This window comes from Osmerus mordax, chromosome 22, assembly GCF_038355195.1.
Source record: "Osmerus mordax isolate fOsmMor3 chromosome 22, fOsmMor3.pri, whole genome shotgun sequence".
Lineage (NCBI taxonomy): Eukaryota > Metazoa > Chordata > Actinopteri > Osmeriformes > Osmeridae > Osmerus > Osmerus mordax.
The window spans coordinates 2,405,375-2,426,288 of record NC_090071.1 but is presented as its reverse complement, the minus strand read 5'-3'; the positions used below and the strand labels follow the sequence as shown (position 1 = coordinate 2,426,288).

At 45.5% G+C, this 20,914-nt stretch overlaps 1 protein-coding gene and 1 long non-coding RNA gene across 4 annotated transcripts in view; one reads left to right on the top strand and one right to left on the bottom strand.

Annotated features, from left to right (window-relative positions):
• Positions 1–11,725, bottom strand: part of senp7b (SUMO specific peptidase 7b) — an 18,454-nt gene extending 6,729 nt beyond the window's left edge. The window contains exons 1-12 of one of the 2 annotated variants that reach the window (XM_067260141.1): positions 11,547–11,725; positions 10,841–10,945; positions 10,543–10,628; positions 10,088–10,366; positions 9,694–9,794; positions 8,898–9,082; positions 8,206–8,578; positions 5,978–6,096; positions 4,668–4,805; positions 2,417–2,450; positions 795–1,013; positions 108–358 (exon numbers count right to left, since the gene is read on the bottom strand). In XM_067260141.1, the coding sequence (XP_067116242.1) occupies positions 108–358; positions 795–1,013; positions 2,417–2,450; positions 4,668–4,805; positions 5,978–6,096; positions 8,206–8,578; positions 8,898–9,082; positions 9,694–9,794; positions 10,088–10,366; positions 10,543–10,628; positions 10,841–10,945; positions 11,547–11,561 (1,905 nt within the window). In that variant the 5' untranslated portion in view covers positions 11,562–11,725. The remainder of the gene's footprint in view (positions 1–107; positions 359–794; positions 1,014–2,416; positions 2,451–4,667; positions 4,806–5,977; positions 6,097–8,205; positions 8,579–8,897; positions 9,083–9,693; positions 9,795–10,087; positions 10,367–10,542; positions 10,629–10,840; positions 10,946–11,546) is intronic. The other variant, XM_067260142.1, reaches the window with a different exon arrangement.
• A 5,685-nt stretch (positions 11,726–17,410) lies between these two features.
• LOC136965861 (uncharacterized) lies at positions 17,411–19,036 on the top strand. 2 transcript variants are annotated; one of them, XR_010879348.1, is made up of 4 exons: positions 17,411–17,984; positions 18,117–18,218; positions 18,402–18,550; positions 18,846–19,036. It is a non-coding gene; the product is annotated as an uncharacterized lncRNA (long non-coding RNA). The 2 variants fall into 2 exon arrangements; XR_010879347.1 differs by having other exon boundaries at positions 18,117–18,550.
• The last annotated feature ends 1,878 nt before the right edge of the window (positions 19,037–20,914 follow it).

Here is a 20,914-nt window from a genome sequence, read left to right as displayed (position 1 = left end):
GCCATCCCCCCCCCCCACCCCCCCCCCTCCCCCGCTGGAGACAGCCACCTCCTCAGGACCGGGTGATGAGAGGGTGATGAACACACACACAGAGAGTTCGTCCATACCTGCGCTGTCGTGGATGCAGCCCTGTCCTCCAGGTGTGAGGGTGCAGCCTGGCCCAGCAGAGTCAGCAGCTGCTCCTCCTGGGGGTAGCTGTGGATGAGGGCCAGGCCCTCGGCCCAGGACAGCGGGGAGCGCAGGTCCTGGCTGCTGCCTAGGCTGAAGGCCTCCTCCGCCAGCATGGAGGCCAGGAGGGCAGCCTGGAGCTCACCTAGCTGATCCTGGAGCACCAGGATCAGGAAGGGACACGGCTGGCCTGGAGGGAGCACACAAACACACACACGCGCGCACACACGCACACATTAAGACGGGAGAGATAAACCATGGACAGACAGGTGTGGATACAAAACTAAGCAGGACACACACATGCACTCAACAGTTTGGCAGTGGTATCAACTCTCTCAAGGATGTAATGGAGGATGTAATGGAGGATGTAATGGTCTAGGGCTGCTGGTGGTTAATCCTTCTAACGACGCACACGTTATTTGTTTTATGAAAACACTCCTTCTCGTTTCTCCCTTTTCCTTTAGATGTCTGGTAGCTGCATTCTGCATTCGCACCCTTCTGTGTTCAACCCCATAATCTGTCCAATCTCCACCCTGCCCCTCCATACACAATATCTTTATCTGTTCAAATCTCTTCCCCATCCCCACAGCAGTGCTTGTGTCGAGTGGCCAGTGATGAGGAGGTACCTGAGGTGGAGACCGGGTGGATGGTCGACAGTTCCGTCTGGATCAGGGCTGCCTGGGCGTGCGACACCCAGAGGAAGAGCAGCGAGGGGGCCGGCCCCTCCCAGCCGCGCAGCAGGGAGCCTGACTGCGCCAGGGCGCCCTCCCACGGCCCGTAGCCCCGCAGCTGGGAGGCCACCAGGCTCACTGAGATGCCCTCGCCCTCCCGCCCACTCCCTGGGTCTGGAGGGGAGGGAGAGAGACAGTAGCAGAGAGAGAGAGAGAGAGAGGGGGGGAGAGACAGAGAGAGAGAGAAGCAGAGAGAGAGAGAGAGAGAGAGAAGCAGAGAGAGAGAGGAGAGAGAGAGAGAGGGGGGGGAGAGACAGAGAGAGAGAGAAGCAGAGAGAGAGAGAGAGGAGAGAGAAGCAGAGAGAGAGAGAGAGAGAAGCAGAGAGAGAGAAGCAGAGAGAGAGAGAGAGAGAGAGAAAGGAAGAGGAGAAGGCGTGATCAAGAGGGAGATGTGAATGGGGTTCATGTTCCTGTGAGTGGCAGGTGCTCCTAAAGCTAAGCAGGGGCCACAGGTCTTCAGTGGAGTTCTTATGATCTTAGCCTCAGAGGCCTCAGAGGACAGCGCTGTCCTACCGGGCTGAGGCTCCGTCGAGCGCTGCCAGCCAGCTCAAGGCGAGGACTAGCAGGGTTAAGAACAGGAGGACGCCCCCGTGTCTGCACGTACGCTGCTCCGCTAAGCGTCTTACCGAGGCAGCGCGGAGGCCGGACGAGGCCTCGTAGTGGCAGCGAGGAGGTGCTGTCTGAGGCTCTCGTGGACGTAAAACCTTAATCTGAGCTCCTTAACACTGTCCCCTCTGGAGAGACTAGGGGGAGGGGTCATCTGTGTGTGTGTGTGTGCGTGTGTGTGTGTGTGTGTGTGCGTGAGGCTGGGTGTTAGGGTTGATGATACAATCTTAATATCCAGGGTGTATTACAAATGGTGTGGAGCGCGTCATGCTAAAACAGGGATGGAGCGGTGAAGACAGAAAACAAACCCAGCCACGGTCGCTACACCCATTTCTCGCAGGTGCAACCTCTCACCTAGACTACAGGCCACTGAAGTGTCCATAACATGAGCTTAAGTCATGAGTGGTTGACAGGGGCTTAACACAGATTCTCTAGGAAAATCCTGGACAGTCTCACAATGTCCCGATCACCTGGCTCTGTGTTGGACAGGGAAGGTTCTGGAGCTGTCAGAGCCAGCCCTGGTTAAGGAGCTGAATCTGCCTTCACATCCTTTACAACCTTTGAAGCATGACCATCCCTCCCCTGCGCTCTACTGTAAACCTGCATTTTGGACGTCTGCATTTTCCTCTTTCGTGGTTCCCCGTAGAAAAGATACTGTAGATGTCTAACATTTCCTCAGTTATCTCCTGGTCCAGAGAGTTCTACAGAGATCTGCATAACGGGAAAGGGGGTGTGTACAGGGATCGCCATGACGACCACAACTCTAATGCGGGGAGACACTTTATGTGGTGCGGCGCTGGTGCCGTGTGCCAGACTCCGAGAGCAGACAGCCGTCTCCACTGCACATGTGCAGTAAAGATGAAACATCCCTGTTCCCCATGCAGGGTCATCAGGGACCTGCCTGTGATTACCTTTCAGAGGCAGGGTGATGCCGTCATCTGTGATCTGTGAAACAGAAAAACAGAGATGGAGAGGGAGGGAGGGAGGGAGGGGGAGGGGGAGAGGGAGAGGGAGAGGGAGGGGGAGAGGGAGAGGGAGGGGGAGAGGGAGGGGGAGGGAGAGGGGGAGAGGGAGGGGGAGAGGGAGGGGGAGGGGGAGGGGGAGAGGGAGAGGGAGAGGGAGGGGGAGAGGGAGGGGGAGAGGGAGAGGGAGGGGGAGGGGGAGGGGGAGAGGGAGGGGGAGAGGGAGGGGGAGGGAGGGAGAATACGTATTTTAGTGGAGGAGAAATGCTGACACAGTCCTTCAAAACATGAAACACAAAAAGGATGGATGGGCAGATAAAGTGAGTGGGAGGAAGGAATGAAAGACAGGAGAGTGTTTATCATGTCCCGCTGGAAGGTTAAGAGGAGAGGTGGGACGGACGGCCCAGAGAAAATCTACAAACACCGTATTTATTTAGACACGTTTGATCATGTGACTCCAGAACTCTGACAGAGGGGAACATGATCATGTGACTCCAGAACTCTGACCGAGGGGAACATGATCATGTGACTCCAGAACTCTGACCGAGGGGAACATGGTGGAGCCGGAGGGGGATGGGGAGGAGAGAGCGAGCCCCACTGGCCAGCGCTCGTAGTCCAACGCTACGTCACAAGCAGCACAGGACACGGCGTCCGGGCCAGCCACGGGGGAACGTCACGAGGAGCAGCCTCGTCAGAGAACAACAGAACGTCCTGACACACTAACCCACTGACCATGTGTTCGCGACGCTCCCCTCGCTCGTATACCACGGTCCAGTTCATCTGGCGCCCTTGACTCAACGCAGCGCAATGCCTTAATTGCTCGTTAAATACAACAAAGGCACTTGTTGGGGCCACTAAAAGCTTTTACAGGCCCGGAATGAAGTTTTAAGAACCTTGGTTGTAAACGATGTGTTCTAGTTCTAGAATTTGCCTTATGGAGGCATTGGCTGATGTTTTTGTAATAACTGACGAGGTGGTTTGGGATGAAGTGCTGCAAGTGCTTTAAACTGTTAGGGATTAAAGTAGTGATACACTGTTCAGTTTATTTTTTTATTTTTTATCTTTGCATAACCAATCCCATCCCTTTGCTCTTCCCATGTGTTCTGCTGAGTAGGCTCTTTTACACAGTCCACATCAGGGAGTGGTTCATTAAGATAGCTGGAAAACACATGTCATGCGTTAAAACTCAACCAGGGAAGGCAGGGAAAAAAAGCAAGACTGGCCAATCACGTTCGATGCAGAAAGAAAAAAAACGGGGGGAAAAAAACGAGCTTGGAAGGTTGCATGGAAACCAGAGCTGGATTGTGAAATGGGGGCAATGGGCAAACAGAGGCTTCGATGGCCTGCTCTACTCATTCAGGTTGAAGCCGTGGCCTCCCAGGACATACAGCTGCCAAGGTGAAGCTGAACTGATCCTGCACACCTCACTGTGGAGGAACCTCACTGTGGAGGGAACCTCACTGTGGAGGGAACCTCACTGTGGAGGGAACCTCACTGTGGAGGAACCTCACTGTGGAGGAACCTCACTGTGGAGGGAACCTCACTGTGGAGGGAACCTCACTGTGGAGGGAACCTCACTGTGGACGGAACCTCACTGTGGAGGGAACCTCACTGTGGAGGGAACCTCACTGTGGAGGAACCTCACTGTGGAGGGAACCTCACTGTGGAGGGAACCTCACTGTGGAGGGAACCTCACTGTGGAGGGAACCTCACTGTGGAGGGAACCTCACTGTGGACGGAACCTCACTGTGGAGGGAACCTCACTGTGGAGGGAACCTCACTGTGGACGGAACCTCACTGTGGACGGAACCTCACTGTGGAGGGAACCTCACTGTGGAGGGAACCTCACTGTGGACGGAACCTCACTGTGGACGGAACCTCACTGTGGACGGAACCTCACTGTGGAGGGAACCTCACTGTGGAGGGAACCTCACTGTGGAGGGAACCTCACTGTGGACGGAACCTCACTGTGGACGGAACCTCACTGTGGAGGGAACCTCAGTGTGGAGGGAACCTCACTGTGGAGGGAACCTCACTGTGGAGGGCAGCACACGCTAGGAGGATGAGAGGGGAGACACACAAACTGAACACTGAGGTCCAGTCTGGCTGGACACACACAGACACACATTTCACCTAGTTTCTGGACCGGGACTCTAAACCCAGAATGACAGACACAGACACCGCACCAGCACACACGTACCGTAATGTTGCCATTGGCCTCAGCCCTCAGCCCGCCGGCGTGCAGGGTGACGAAGGGAAGCTCCAGGATGGGTGGGGGCGGCTGTGGGGTGCCAGGTCGCTCGTCTCTCTGGCTGGAGCCAGAGGCCTTCTCTCCAGTCTGCCCAACACAGCACAGGACAACATCAGTACCACACAGAGCACAGGACAACATCAGTACCACACAGCACAGGACAACATCAGTACCACACAGCACAGGAAACATCAGTACCACACAGCACAGGAAACATCAGTACCACACAGCACAGGACAACATCAGTACCACACACAGAGCACAGGACAACATCAGTACCACACAGCACAGGAAACATCAGTACCACACAGCACAGGAAACATCAGTACCACACAGCACAGGACAACATCAGTACCACACACAGAGCACAGGACAACATCAGTACCACACAGCACAGGAAACATCAGTACCACACAGCACAGGAAACATCAGTACAACACACAGAGCACAGGAAACATCAGTATCACACAGCACAGGAAACATCAGTACCACACAGCACTGGAAACATCAGTATCACACAGCACACAAAGAATCTACATGACTAGAATCTAGATGGGTCGATCAGTGTAAAGGTGTTTACATTTGGAGTGCAGTTAAACATTCAGATTACATGTCTAGAAAAACATCAGTACAACTCAGACCTCTTCTCAAACTAAATTTGAATCTGTTTTTTTTCTATTCAAAGTTGGATTGGATGATTTAAACAAACTACCTTTAACGTGCATCAGCTGGATGCAAATACCGTAGGATTACGTCTGTGCTCACCCGGCAGGGAGAAGATAATTCCTTCCAGTGTGGCACAGGACCTACTTAAAAGTAGAGCCCGACCGATTATATTAGGCATTTTCCAAACTATCGGTATCGGCATTTATAATGGCCGATAAATGATTTTTTTTGGTGATTATTGTGTTTTTGTTCAAAGGAATTTAAGTTTCATATCTTAAATTTGTATTTTATCTATCAGAACTTTATATTTTGATGTTCCTCTGTTCTGTTGTGACACTCTGGATAAGAGCGTCTGCTAAAAATGACAATGTAAACTACAAATAACTAATGTTAGGGAAATCAGTTTATGTTTTGTTACGCGTTTCTTTTTCTTTTTTTAGATATCGGAATATCTGATTTTTCAATCACCAAATATTCGTATCGGTCTTAAAAATCCTTTATCGGTCGGGCTCTAATTAAAAGGTCATTTTGGACTTCCTCCTCAACACAGCCAAACTGACTTTGTTTGTGAGAGCCTTTCTGTACCCTGTTACCTGAGTGTGTTCCCCCGGGGCCGGGGGGTCGGACGGGGGGCTGGGGCCCCTCTGTGGGGGGCTGGGGCCCGGGAGCGGTCCCTCACACATCTCTGCCTCCTCGTCACTGGAGAGAACAACTGGCGACAGTTGGAAGGTAGCAAAGATTAGATACATTATGACTAGGGATGCACCGATACAATTTTTTAAGAACCAAGTACGAGTACCGATATTTCTTTTCTGGTACTAGCCGATACCTGTACATTTATTAATTTTCTTTTTTGGGGGGCGGTGATGTGACAGTTTTACAAGCACATCACAGTGAGACTAATGAATGTAGGACAGCTTATTTATTATTACTCAAATGAAAAAAGTATAATTTTTATGTGCTTATCACAAACTTAAAGCACAAATTTCCCATTTCTGTCAGTTACGTCACGTGAGGCATCGGTCTTTAGTATTGGGGTTATTTTAACGAGTACATGAGCTTGGTTCCGTTAGGCTGGTTTTGACTATGTAAAGGTAAGTCATACAAGCTACGTAGACATTGGCTACGAATATGCAAGATGAGTTCAGCTGGCTGACAGAATTCAAAATGTTTGCGGACGAACAGTCAAGGGGAAAGGGGAATAAGCCGTCCAGTCTGCGAGGCAGAAGGTATGTGATCTGACGCTGTGCTGTTAGGATGTACTGAGACTGCAATGACATGCTTGAGACTGGCGCAGACAGGAAAAACATTTTCTCGACTCCATACAGGATACCTGCTGCCACATAGGATAGGAGGATAGGGCCTGGATGTCAGGGACCAGGCTTGTCTGCGACTGGGGGGTTGTGTGTGTGTGTGTGTGTGTGGGGGGGGGGGGGGGGGGGTAACTCCATCTTAAAGGTGCAGTTGAGTGGGGGGGGGGGCTGACTTCCTGGTAAGGGTGGAGGGGGACTGGGGGGGAGAAACAAAGACTAACTTCCTGGTAACGGTGGTGATGAGTGGAGTTAGCTGGGCTGCAGACAGACACAGACCTAATAGGCTTTCTGGAGCTTTATCTTTCCATGCTAATCTGACGTGGCCCTCTCTCCTTCTCCTGTGTCTCTCCTCCTCGTCCTCCTCGTCTCTTCCCCTTCCTCCCTCTCCCTCAAGTCATTCTGCTCCACGCTCCAGACAAACTTGGCTCTGGGAATTAGCCCGGGGTGTATAAGGAACAAGCTTGCTGTGTGTGACACCGTCTCTGTCAGGCCTGTCTGAACCAGGCATCAGATCCTCGTGCCTGGCAGGACTGACAAGCCTTTTCCACTTGGAGCTGAACAGCGCTTTGGAGCGCATTAAGGAGAGGTTGACAAAGTGAGAGGGGATTGCCCAGAAACTCTCCTTTCTCCCTGATTTATGATCAGAATAAGCAATAGGGTTGTAGCTGTTCCTGTAATGGATGTTCTGGATGAGGGGCTGCCTTCATTTCTTTAAAAGTAAACTGCCGCTCCCTCGGCTGTCGGCTGGGTCTCGTTCTGGGTTGGGCCTTATGCTGTGTTCACCATTATTCGCGCGAATGAAGCAAATTTTCACTTTGAATTCGTTTGTATTTATTTGCACGAATCGCTAGAATCCAACCATTTTTTTCTGTTGTCAATCATGTCTGAAATGATGACTATAAACAAATATGAAGTAGTGTCGTATAGCAGAGGATGCCCACAGACAGCTACAATACTCTTGCCCTCAATTTCTTCTAAAACGTCAGTGACATCTCCACATTGATAAACTTTCACGACATAGCGTCACGCTAATTTTTCGCTTGAGTCGAAAATGTTCAACTCAAGTGAAAGACGCAATAGACACGAATAGCTCAAATTCGCGTCATTCGGGTGAACAGGGTTATGGTTGGACTTCGGAGTTAGGTGGGTGGAGCAGGGAAGATTGTCTCTCACTAACACTACTGATATACCGACCATCACGCCTCGTCATATCATTGGTTGTGAGTATTAAAAATAGTTTGATCGACCAACAACTCATCATGTATTTCCTATTGGACTGTTAACACCTTGAGACAGGTTGTAACAAGAGGGTATTGTAATGTTGATGCCATTCCAAAGTGGCTCATGTCCAAGGCCCTCCATTGAGAGGGATTTTCCTCTGGGCATTGCGCCCTCAAGACAATGGGCACCATCCAGATCCTGCTTGGCATCAATCAGCAAGGAGATTACGTAATAAGACACCACACACACACAGACTATAGTGTACTGTATAATAAGGTTCAACTAACTTGGCTCTGTCGACGTATGCTTGGGTCCCTTGAGTCTTAGATGGAGGGAGAGGTGCTTTGGATCAGCCCCCTGGGGCTGCTCCCTCCCGGCCCGCCAGTCTCCAGGCTTGCAGGGGAGAGTCTTCTGGGGTGACGATCTCTTGGTGGCTGAGGGTCCTTCACGGAAGAGGGGGGTTCTGGCAGCGCCTCTGTCACACGGAGAGGCGAGCCGAGCGGGGGAGACCGCATCCTCGTCCGAGCTCCGTCCTGAGCGAGGAGAGGTCGAGGCGGGGGTACGGAAGGTTCCGGAGGTCAGCGTTCCAAACCGGGTATGGGTCCTGTTACCGTTCCGCCCCAAGTCAGGAGTTGTGGGTTTGCAAGTCGTTTTATCCTCCTGAAAAACAAAGAATGCAAACATCTGAAAGCGAACGTCCACTTTTGTTCTTGAGTAATTAGGGAGTTAGGTGGCTGAGCGGTTAGGGATTCGGGCTAGTAATCAGAAGGTTGCTGGTTCGATTACTGGCTGTGCCAAATGAAGTTGTGTCCTTGGGCAAGGCACTTCACCCTATTTGCCTCGGGGGAATGTCCCTGTACTTACTGTAAGTCGCTCTGGATAAGAGCATCTGCTAAATGACTAAATGTAAATGTAATATAATCCATTTCCCAATATAAAGCATAAGATGTGCTTGTTGCCAGTTCCATGAGTAATTCACCTCAGTGCTTGGAGACAAGGTACCGTTTGTTCTCAAGTTCTGTTTCCTCCAGGCCGCCTCGCCCAGGGATGTAGCCCCAGGCAGGGCACTGGTCCTGGAGGAACAGGTCGTCTCTGCTGGCAGTTCTGGACCAGAGTCCTCAGAGTCCGTTTCCACATGGCTAGGCTGCAGCGACGTCGATGAATCTAAGGGGGGTCATTCAAAGTATCAGAAACCTGAGGAAACTCCATTTGGGAGAGTGTGTTATTTTTTATCAGGTAATCTCTCTGGATAAGAGCTCTGGATAAGAGCGTCTGGATAAGAGCGTCTGGATAAGAGCGTCTGCTAAATGACTAAATGTAATGAGCTGTGACAAATTACAATTAAACCAGTCTTAAAATTCTGTCGTGTTTTCATATTCAAAGTTGTGGGAACGATCAATAGCAGAAACACTTAACGAGAGAGGATGTGGAAGTGTATTCCTTTAAAAAGTCCATAAAGTCAAGCATTTGCTTATCTCTCAAATATATATGAGTGAGGATATTTTACAGCTTGCCAATCTATGCAAAGCCATGTAGGATGCAGCACAAAAGGCTATACAAATACCTTTTATAGGTCACGTTAAATTTATTACTTATTAAGACTGGGAAAAAAGGCATGTGACATGTTTAAGTCATCGATTTAGTTCAAGAGTATGAATGATCTGAGAAGCAAAGTCGAACTTATGGGCAAGTGTTAGTTTGTTAAAGTGATGTTGAATTTTCTACGTCACAAAGACACGTCAGTTGCCAAACTCGACGCTTGCTGGGTGCCTCACCATTCAGCCCAGTTCGATGAGTCTTCCTCTGTGGTGACACACAGCCAGTTTCCTGGTTCTCATCACGACACAACCTGTCTGATGCTCTCTTAGGGCGCCACCTGGTGGGAGATTTTGGAGATTACATTAAATTACATTTAGTCATTTAGCAGACGCTCTTATCCAGAGCGACTTACAGTAAGTACAGAGATCAAACCGTTAATTTGTAAACCGTTAAATGCTCATCACATTAAAAGCCATTCTACTGTATACTTCTTAGAAAGGAGAAAACTAAACTTCTGCCCTATGAGCTTTTCAATGGACATGGCTTCCAATCAAATTTGATTGTGACTGTCAACATGAGAAGAATTAACACGTAGAGGATGCTGGTGTCCAACGTGACATCCGAACCTACATGTTGGTGAAACCAGGCGATGTTCTGGAGGACCTGTCCCCAGTGTAAGGTGCATCACTGACAACAGGCTGACAAGGGGGAGATTTACGTAACGTTTTCTGTAGTTGCTGTGTTTTCAATTTGCTGTGCTCTGGAGTGTCTCCCCTGTGACTTCCTTGATCCCATCTTGTCTGCCCTGACTTCACATAGGCTGTTGGCTGACTGGAGTTGGATCTCATTGGATGGCGTAACTCCAGTCGCGCTCTGACGACTTCCCTGAATGTAGGTTTGTTAGGCGTGCTGCAAAACCGAGGCAGAGTCGATTAGCTAGAAAATTCATACTTTCTGGTCTCCTGAAGTCTGTCTTTGAGACAACTCAGACTCAAAACTGTTGCAGGGCTCTATCTTTTGGTAATTCTGAGGAGCTACATCTTTGCAGTCAGAATATACTCACACACTGTGTAGATTCTACATACCTTCTGTTATCTGGCCTGGAGCTGTGCCCATTTACAGGGTGAGACTTGTCATGTTGTACTCCATTGTAATTGCTCCAGTTTGATGTCTAGTCAAGTGAAACAGACATGGTCAGCTTTATACACTTTGCATTACACACTCTATAGGGAAAGGGCAAGGTGTAACAGGTGTGCGCAGAATCTGCCCCAACGTGGCAGAATTCACAGAAATAAAAAAAGTATGCACATTTTCATAAAGGAATCATAATGTAGGACATTGCAGTTCATCTGACCTATCCTAACCGACAGGCAACTTGGATACCTTGAAATGGCTGTTGGCATCTTGGATTCGTGACAAGGGCGAGAGCATCTGCATATTATCCCCTTCAGACTGCTTTTTCTTCGGGATTTTGAAAGGCGCTGCCATCTGGAAAGGAGATCTCTACGTTAGCTTATCAAGTGTTACAATCCCTCATCTACTTCAATATGATTACGGCTGTAGGCAAAGCAATGGAAATCCGGGCTCTAAAGTCTCATGCATTCGGCGTGACTCACACATTTCAACCATTTCTCACGCAACACCTTGTATTTCTCACGCTGAAAATCAGGGGATATGTCCAACTATATGCAATTAATGGACGAGGCAGAGGCATACGGAGTGAATTTTTCTGCTGAGTTAGTTACAGTTAAATGCCACCTACCAGCCAATCAGAAACACCCCCTCCCCAACCCCCAGCATTTTGTACCCAATCGTTGACAGGTATGCTAATCTTATGCCAAACTCTTGATACAACTTGAGCCCTGGGAAATGTTCTCCAATCCTAGCAAATAGGAAGCAACATTTGGTCAGAATGCAGATATCTAGTTTGCTCTACATTACATATATGGTTGACAACACTATAAGGGCCCAGAGATATAATTAATTTAGGCATAAACTGGTTTAGAGCTCTTCGACTTTCAAGTTGATCATTTGCTGTTATTAGCTTTCTACTAGCGAGCTAGCTACATACAAAGATAGCTAAACTTACTTTGTTGTCATGCATGCGTACCCAAGACACCTAGGCTAGCAAAGCAGAATGGCCACATACAGGATGCATTGAGACTTCTTAATTATTTTGCTGTTGAAACAAATTAAATGCGTATCATTCTCGCAATATTCCTTAACGAAAGCTTAACTGCCTTGAAGCAACAATATTTTACACTTCCTGTGTACGATACCTTTTGTTCTTCTTCTGGTTGGGTGTCAGATCGCATCCAAGTTTAAGATGCAAATACCACCACCTACGGTTCTGGGGTGTATGGCAGGTCGCGCCCTTCCTACATTACTACTACTTCTCCTTGTTGATCTTGTGCTGTAAAGTTTTTAGAAATATCGTTGCTTCTAAAATAAATATGGAAAATCTGACAAGTGACTGAGTTCATGACATTTATGGTCGCTATTTCCCCCAATTAGTTGACAGTCTGCTCACCAGTATCGGTGCTGTAGCTTACAGCGCGTTCCCTCCCCCTCCTCCCCCCTCGGGACAAAAGTCACGTACCCAGGGCCATATTTAAAAAAATATATGGCTCTACACTTTCCAAGTGAAGAGACTGTGATGTTGTCATCAGCAATCAGCTGGGCCAAAAGAAATTTGCGCGTGTAGAATTCAGACTAAAATGTCAAATAAAAGGCATTGTGGTATGAGGCAAAATGATAACTCAATTAAATTAAACTTGTCTACTCGTTTTGTGTCTCTTTTTTTATACATAGTTTAACGGTAGACAGAGTCCATTACCCCATCAGTTTAGGCCTACGTGATAGCAAGCGAGCGAAGTCTGTCAAAACTAATACAGTAACATTCAAGTTAGTTACTGTAGCCGAGAAGATCATTTCTGAAAAAGGATAGGTAAACATTTCCATATTCCTCCCTGAAGAATTATATGAAGACGGAAGCCCTTGTCCATTAGAAGCCAATCTAAAGTTGGCTTTAGATTGTGTAATGAGTTTCAGAATTTTGGGACTTAAGGGGCTGCAAATGGCATTTCTTTGAACATGGACAAATTGGGGCGTGGACTGTAGCGCCACCTATTGTCTCACGTGGGCCATGTTTGGTATGGTAGTTAATGAGCTGCAGTTTCAACATGTAAACTTTCTCAACTATTAACATTGGCCGGGTTTCCCAGATTCGTTAAGAAGCTCTTAACGCTAAGAAAACCTGGCCTTTATTGGTCTAGGCGCTGCCATTGACCCCCATTGCACAAACATAATATTAATACCACCAATAACAATAGGTTCCCTATCGGAGGAACCCTAATAAAAACTTCTGTAAGTCCTAATTTACATGAGGTAATCACTGAGTTGGGGTCTGAAGCTACGGTTGCTTGTCTCGCGATAGGTGGGGCCCACAAGATCTTTTACGTTCCGCCATTTTAATTTAATTAGTAACTTGCCAGCAAACTCACTTTCTAAGTTAGGTTTTAGCCTAATATTAATATATAAGTAAAGCAGAAATGGATAGGAGGTGGGTGTGAATGATTTATACAGTTAGTTTGCTGCTAACCTGCTACGGTAGTACTATTACTACCCGGCGGAGAATCTAGGATAGAGATGCTGTAGCAGGCCTTGAAAGAAATAACGTTACTACTGTAGAGCTAGCTAGCTTTCTCCATGTCAAACTAATAGCTACAATTTGGCCTCATCATGTTCTTCCGATTATTAGTATTCGCTTGCGTAGACTAGATGTAAATTTGCTAGCTAAATATATTCTCATAAATGTAAATATCTTGCTTGCCAGGTCAGTGCTTGTGATAAGTAGATGGCGTGTTTGTCCATTGCTAGTTTACGTCGTTATCTTCACTTGGCTAGCTAACTAGTTCACCACAGTACTAGATATAGCAATATAAGTTTAGACTGCTAAGATATGTGTTGGCCAGTCAATGGCCTTATCAAGGAACGTAGACTGCGTCCAATTTGATTAAATGAGATCTAAACTACAGTTACTGCTAAACTACAGTTACTGCAGTTTACTCAACTTCCCTATACAAAACAAGAACATCAGCAACCAATAACAAACTACATTCTTTCAAATGGAGAACTGCAATTGACTGTGTTGCAACACGTCTTTAATTTTTTACTTCAGTCCAATGACGTCGAAATATGTGCGTGTAGCCAGGGTAGGCAGGTTCTCTTGAGAGATGACGTAAATGTACTAAGGTATTTCACCAGTGGGAAATGGGTCATGGGTAACAACACTGGTAAACAATGTGCTTGTGTGATTGTCTGTAATATACTAAACTATCTTTATTTCACAGATACACAAGGGTTTATATAATGTTTCTGGTGGTGAATACAGGTAACACATTTTAATATACAATGCAGCCCCCGTGACATGTTCTGCCCCGTTGGTTTGTACATAAAACAAGAAACCACATGCATATGAGTTATTTTGGATTTATTTAACTAATTAGTATCTGCACTGCAGTTTCTTCTCAGGAAAAAGTTGAAGGATTCACGCAAGGAGCGGCTCTCCTACCGTGTATCTACAACGACGTGGTTGTTAAAGAATTTAACATATTCTGGCGGGACAAGAATGACAGAAACGTGTACGACGTTCTCAACGGGGAAGCGGACGTGTCCAGCCAGTTCTCTCTTTACAGTAACAGAGTTACTGTAGGTACTCCACAGGAGTACCGCAAAGGGAACTTCTCTCTACTGCTGAAGGATCTGAAAGTCACAGATAGTGGGAGATACACCTGTTTCATTCCAGAAGTAAACATTCTTCGTCAAGTGGATCTCACTGTCAGAGCCAGAGGTATGTCGTGACAGTGTTACAGCCCGAATCAGCTTCGGGACATTGAAAACTGAACATACTGCTATCAGGGATCAGTTTAAGATGCATTGTCGTGGGCAAACATAAAATGCCCTTTGACCATTTGCACTGTTCTGTGTTGTGTATGTTTTGGTTTTCACTTGAAAATGTTAAGTCCTGGGGGATACGGGTCGCAATCAAATGTGTCTCATGTTTTTTATTTAGCGGATAAGCCAAGCCTAAAGGAGGAAGACAATCTCCAAGGTAGCAGCAGTGTGAGGGGACAGTATCTCGGCCTCCTCCTCCTCCTCCTCCCCCTCCTCCAAATGCTTTTACCAAATTAAACAATGTGTCACGACTCATCTACCCTACGACAGGTAACAAAAAAAAGCTTGTGTTCTAGAATGAGGACTGGAACTTTTTCAGTAGCACTTCAGGAAGTGGCTTGGGCCCTGTGGTAGACAGTCTAGCATTTACATTACATTTACATTTAGTCATTTAGCAGACGCTCTTATCCAGAGCGACTTACAGTAAGTACGGGGACATTCCCCCGAGGCAAGTAGGGTGAAGTGCCTTGCCCAAGGACACAACGTCAGTTGGCATGACCGGGAATCGAACTGGCAACCTTCGGATTACTAGCCCGGATTACTAGCCCGACTCCCTCACCGCTCAGCCACCTGACTCCCTCTCTAGCAGACACCACAGTGAAAATACTCAGCTAATCCAAATGCAAGAAATCTGGCTTACGTAAATATTTTTATGTGTTCAAAATGCCCTGTTTTAAGGTCTTGAGTTTCCTGGATAGAAACAATGGCAGTCAATTTGGTTGTCGCAGTACAGATTTTCAATTGGATTTGGCTGAAACTAAAGATGAATGGGCACATATTCTCAAATCCAGATGGTCAAAGTTGGTATAGGCCGTCATTATAGGTGTCATTATATTGGCGTCTATATTTGCTGTTAGCTATGCTTCAATCAAGTCAGGGTAGCAAAGACTAATAGTTAGTGTTGTGTTTCTGATAAACGTTCAAAAGAAGTTCAGACTGGAAGATTCTAGGTTACAATGTGTACATTCAGTTACAAAAGAGAGAAAGGCTGTAAGGTTGCAAACATGACATCAGATGTGTTTAGGTGTAGACCTAAATAAGTGTTTGTGGTTTCTTTGAGTGTGAGTTGTGCTGTGTTGGTTTCACAAAGTCCTGAGCATTTTCTTCTGTTGAGTATGTACAGTCAACTCCAGAGTGATTGGAACCCCTTGCACAGATGAGTAAAAATGTGACCTCTTTGTAATTTAGCTTAATGTCACATTGAGAACAAATTATAATAATCCAACCTTCAATTGAAGATTATTAATTTGAGGGGGAAAAAATATCATAATAAATTAATATTTATTGTTATTTATGTATTAAGTATGGTTGGGGTTATGTTGTGTGGATGTTTTTCCCCTGGGAACCTTGTAAGGGTACATAACATCATTAACTCCATGAAATACTTGGATATAGGTCTATGACAGGACATGATGAGCTAAATTACAAAAAAGTGAAATAAATAAATATTCATCTTTGCCAGGGGTGCCAAAAAATCCAGAGTTGAGTGTATGGCCTTTGTAACAAGTAATGCATTTGTGTTTTATAGTTGGTCATTGGCTTAGAAAGGTCATGAGTATGTCCCATACTCTTAAGCCTATAAGCACTATTTATGTATTTATTTAAAGTTACCATTTATCTTCCTTCCTTGTCAACACTGCAGAGTGTACACTATGTAATTTGTTGATTTACAAATGACTATTTGAATTAGTAATTCAAGGATTTAAAATCTTGAATGTTGAGAAAGGCCCAAAAGCAACAAATGTTAATTTTTTTAAAATATATATTTACAGTTCAATAAACACAGCATTTACTGGAGTCATTTGACATCTTCAAAAACGGGAAGTTATTTATTTTCAAGCATATTTAAATGTTGACATTTTTGAAGACTAATTTCAAGTTAAATAATTAACTTTAATGCCAGACCAGCTAACATAGTTAATGGAATACGAAAGTTCACCCAAAGGTTTGGTTTAGTCAGAGGCTGTCATGCTGAAGGTGACTAACCAAGTTGTTGTTCCTCATTTCTCTGTCTACTTCAGACATTATCTTTTTTAACACAGATTAGGCTTGGTTTGGAAAATACACACATTCATTTTCTCTACCTTTTATTTCCGTACACTGATAAAAAGCACCTTTCTATTACCAGTACAAGTCAAAGAACACATACAGACCCTCTGTAGTGTCAACGCCTCTTGGTCTGCATTGAAAGAGGTTCAGGCCTGTCAACAGGGGGCGACGGAGAGTATAAATGACCCCGGGGGGGGGGGGGGGGGGGGGGGGGGCAGGGGGTTATAATACCATGTGTATCATTGCTGCCTGGCCCAATTCTGTTAAGTCTGAGTTAGAACTCAGACTTTCGTCAATGTGCAACTGTGTACTTAATTTCTATCATGAAATGCTTTTTTGCTATGACTACTTTTCTGAATTAGTTTTTCTAGCAACTAATGCACTTAACATTTAGCTGGTAGGATGTTCGACATCTGCTCAGTATTTCCAGTTGGAAATATGTTTTAAACTGAACATGTTTAGTGCTGAGGGAAGGTCATGAAAGATTATATTTGTTATTTTGTACGTTTGAGATTTCATGTATTCCTATTCCTATTGTCGGTTTGCACTTACACAAAGTTTGATAACTGTGTCTTATCTTAAATATAAGTTAAGTATCAAGAAAGGTTTGTGTTGAAAGCATATCCTGTTAAAATGCACATATATTGCATAGCATTTTTCTTACTGATGTAACTACAACAGAAGTCAAATTAAACCTTCAAAAAAATGTGTTTATAGTGTCTTGGTCATTGCCTGTTTTCTCTGTCTGATTCAATAGAAACGCATTCGCCCAAAAACATTAGACGTGTGGTCATAGACACATTTGAATGCGTTTCTGCTTTACAAGACACGAGTGCGCTGGGTGATCCGGGTGTGAGTTTCTATGATCAGAATGAAGCGCTTGTTGTGGATTCACCTCTTTCTAGGTCTGATTATTCTGTTTGATGGAACGAATGGGTGGACAGAGATGGAGGTGGACTTGGGGGGAAATGTAACAATCCCCTGTTCTCTTAAACTGAACGAAAGGGTTGTCTGGTATAAACAACATGAGGCTCAGTCTCCTATGTTCTTACTACACTTTCTGCATGAGAAATTTCCATTTTACGTCAATAAGGGTTTCATGAAGAAATACTTTTTACTACAAGATGAAGGATTGTTGATACAGAACGTCACAATGGAGGATTATGTGGTTTATTACTGTGGTAAGAAAGAGGGTTTCAGAATGAGCTTGGACAACGCCACCAGGCTTGTTAGTGCGAGACATCCTAAGACCACAGGTAAGTAACTTGATTGTTTTTAAGAGGGAATTTATGTAATAAGAAGGGACACAAGTATGTCAGATGGTTGTAGAAATGCATATAGTTACAAACTTGGGCTTAGTATATTTAGCATTTACTGCATTTACTACCAGATGAAGGATTGTTGATACGGAATATAACAATGGAAGATTATATGGTTTATTACTGTGGGAAGAAAGACGGTAGCTCAATGAAGTTCGACAACGCCACTAGGCTTGTTAGTGTGAGGCAACCTGGGACCACAGGTTAGTAACTGAGTGATTTTAGGGGGATTTATGAAATAAGTAATGTATCAACAATATGTCAGAGGGTTGAGAGCTACTATAGTGTTCCTTACATTTGGTAAAACAATGTTAAACATATGTTTTACTTTCCAGATGATCCATCGGAACCCAAGATCGGGACTCCCGGTTCAGAGCTTACTTGCTCAAATCTACTTATACGTTCTACTGTCATGAACGGGATATTTCTATTACTGTGTAAATTAAGTTGGATTCTCCGAAGTATTTCTTATTGTAGTGTTTTTCCACCCTTACATTCTTTATTCAAATACGCTTATGCATATACTTATATGAATATAATCATACTATTATCATACTTGGGGCAGAATATGATCATGATCATTGTACACTAAGGCAGCGTATGTGTTCCTTCTCCTCAAGTGGTTGTGGGTAGTTGTTGGATTTCCGGCCAGCATAGGAGAGCCTCCACCTAGGGTGCTGGTCCACCTCCTGGTCCACCTCCACCTCCTGGTCCACCTCCTGGTCCTCCTCCACCTCCTGGTCCTCCTCAACCAGACCATGAGCCACAGGTCATGGTCAAGGGAGTCAGGTGGCTGAGTCAGGTGGGTGAGCGGTTAGGGAAGCGGGCTAGTAATCAGAAGGTTGCCAGTTCGATTCCTGGCTGTGCCAAATGATGTTGTGTCCTTGGGCAAGGCACTTCACCCTACTTGCCTCGGGGGGAATGTCCCTGTACTTACTGTAAGTCGCTCTGGATAAGAGCATCTGCTAAATGTAAATGTAGGTCAGTGTGTCACTCATCAGATCATTACACCCAATCCTGTCTTTCTTTCTACTGACATTGTCATGGTGCATCTTGTTTTTCAGCACGAGGCGATACAGCTGTCACCGCCAGAAAGGACACAGCAGCGTATATAACTACTTATTCCCGAGTGCAATTCTCAACCAGCACACATACAATGTCCTTCTCGGTGGCATGTTTCATTATAAGTGGGTGGTACATGTCCTTTTTTTAAACGGCTAATCCATCCCCATCTACACTTTTTCTTAAGAAATTCTATTTATCCTCAGTTATTTGAAGAAAGAAAAGCTGTCCCACACACATTTGAAAAGCAACCTACATCAGTGGTCCAATGAACTGCCAGATTGCACTCACACGCAGTCTGCTGTTGCAACTGTGGCTAGGACCCGTTAACCATATCCTGTCATCACAATCCATCTCAACTGCCATTTTTTTACCTTTCACATGTCCAAAAACCTACACATATTTACAAATTCAGAAAAGCACTTTAAGACCAGCCTATCATAGTCCTGTCCTCTCTCTGATTTGTTAGGATCCAGTATCAAGAAGTGTTGAAAGCATAGCACGTTAAAATGTATATGTACTGCATTTTTCTTACTCATGTAACTTCAAAAGAAGTACAATGAAATCTTAATTCATCTCAAATTGAAGTAGCGTCTTGGTGATTGCCTGTTTTCTGTGTCTGATGCAGTAGAAATGTATTGTACAGCCTCTTACACTTACAAAGACATTTACATTTAGTCATTTAGCAGACGCTCTTATCCAGAGCGACGTACAGTAAGTACAGGGACATTCCCGCCGAGGCAAGTAGGCTGAAGTGCCTTGCCCAAGGCAACAACGTCATTTTGCACGGCCGGGAATCGAACTGGCAACCTTCAGATTACTAGCCCGATTCCCTAACCGCTCAGCCACCTGACTCCTGATTCCCCACAGGATGTCTGTGGGGAATCTTTACTGATGATCTTGTTTCACTTTGTTGTAACCATTGTGATGCATCAAATTACATACCTTCAGTCACATGATAGATCATTGAGTATTTTATAACGTGCATCAGAAATTGTAAAATTGGACATTTCCTCAAGATATTAAACACCTAGAACAAAATAGATATCTGTACAAGCTGGGTGTTGAAAATAAGTATTATACTGTGACTCCTTCCATTCTAGAGGTTAGACATGCATTGAGTGTTAAAATGATGTGGATGTTTCCAGACCTGTGGTTGGGTTTCCGGATCTTTCATGATCTCATGTAGCCTGGTTCTAACCAGACCCTCCTACATTTCATTTGTACAGAGGGTCTGGGATCGCTACATTGACAAGTGTTAACTTCCTTGAAGGTGGGTACTCTGTTGAAGTTTAAAACTATTGGATCTGCCCAGAGCGACTCTGATCTGCCATAACCAATGCGAACGCTAGCGTTCGCCTTAGCCAACTCCTTCACCACGGAGCTAGCTGCCGTAGCTGGAAAATCAACCTTTTCCCGAACCCCGTGGGGAGGAGGGCCACAACATCATGACCACCAACAAAACTTGTTCTTGCTCCGGCTTTAACTTATGGATATTCGGCAGCGTTGCCACAACCGCAGAATAGCTTCGCTCGCATCTTTCTCCGCCGCCATTACTGAACTACAACTCAAACTAGTGCACATCAACGTCATCGTTCTCAGCCACTCTCTCTGTTCGCTGATTGGACCTACAAAAAATGTGTTTCTGAAAACCGACTGATGCACTGAAATCCCAGACCTAGTACAGAAGCAAAATCCAAATTCAGCGGAAGTACGTAGGAGGGCAGAGCCAGGCTAGATCTCATGTGCCACCAGCAGACCTAGGTTAACCAGCAGACCTAGGTTAACCCTCATTGGGTAAAGTTGCGACAACTTTACCTAATGACAAAATAAAATGAAGCATTTTCTTTTAACCTTTGTGCTGTGGGGGGTCTGAGACAGTGCGAAGGTTAAAAGAAAATGCTTTACTTTATTTTTTCATTAGGTAAACACAATAGTGGGTTACAATGACTGAAGGGTCACAATGACCCAAAGAATACACAAAGGTTAAGGTGATCGTCCCCTGCTAAAACAGACAGTGCTGTCGGCATGTTAAAAAAAGAATCTGCGTGCAAACGTGTCTGTATGTGTG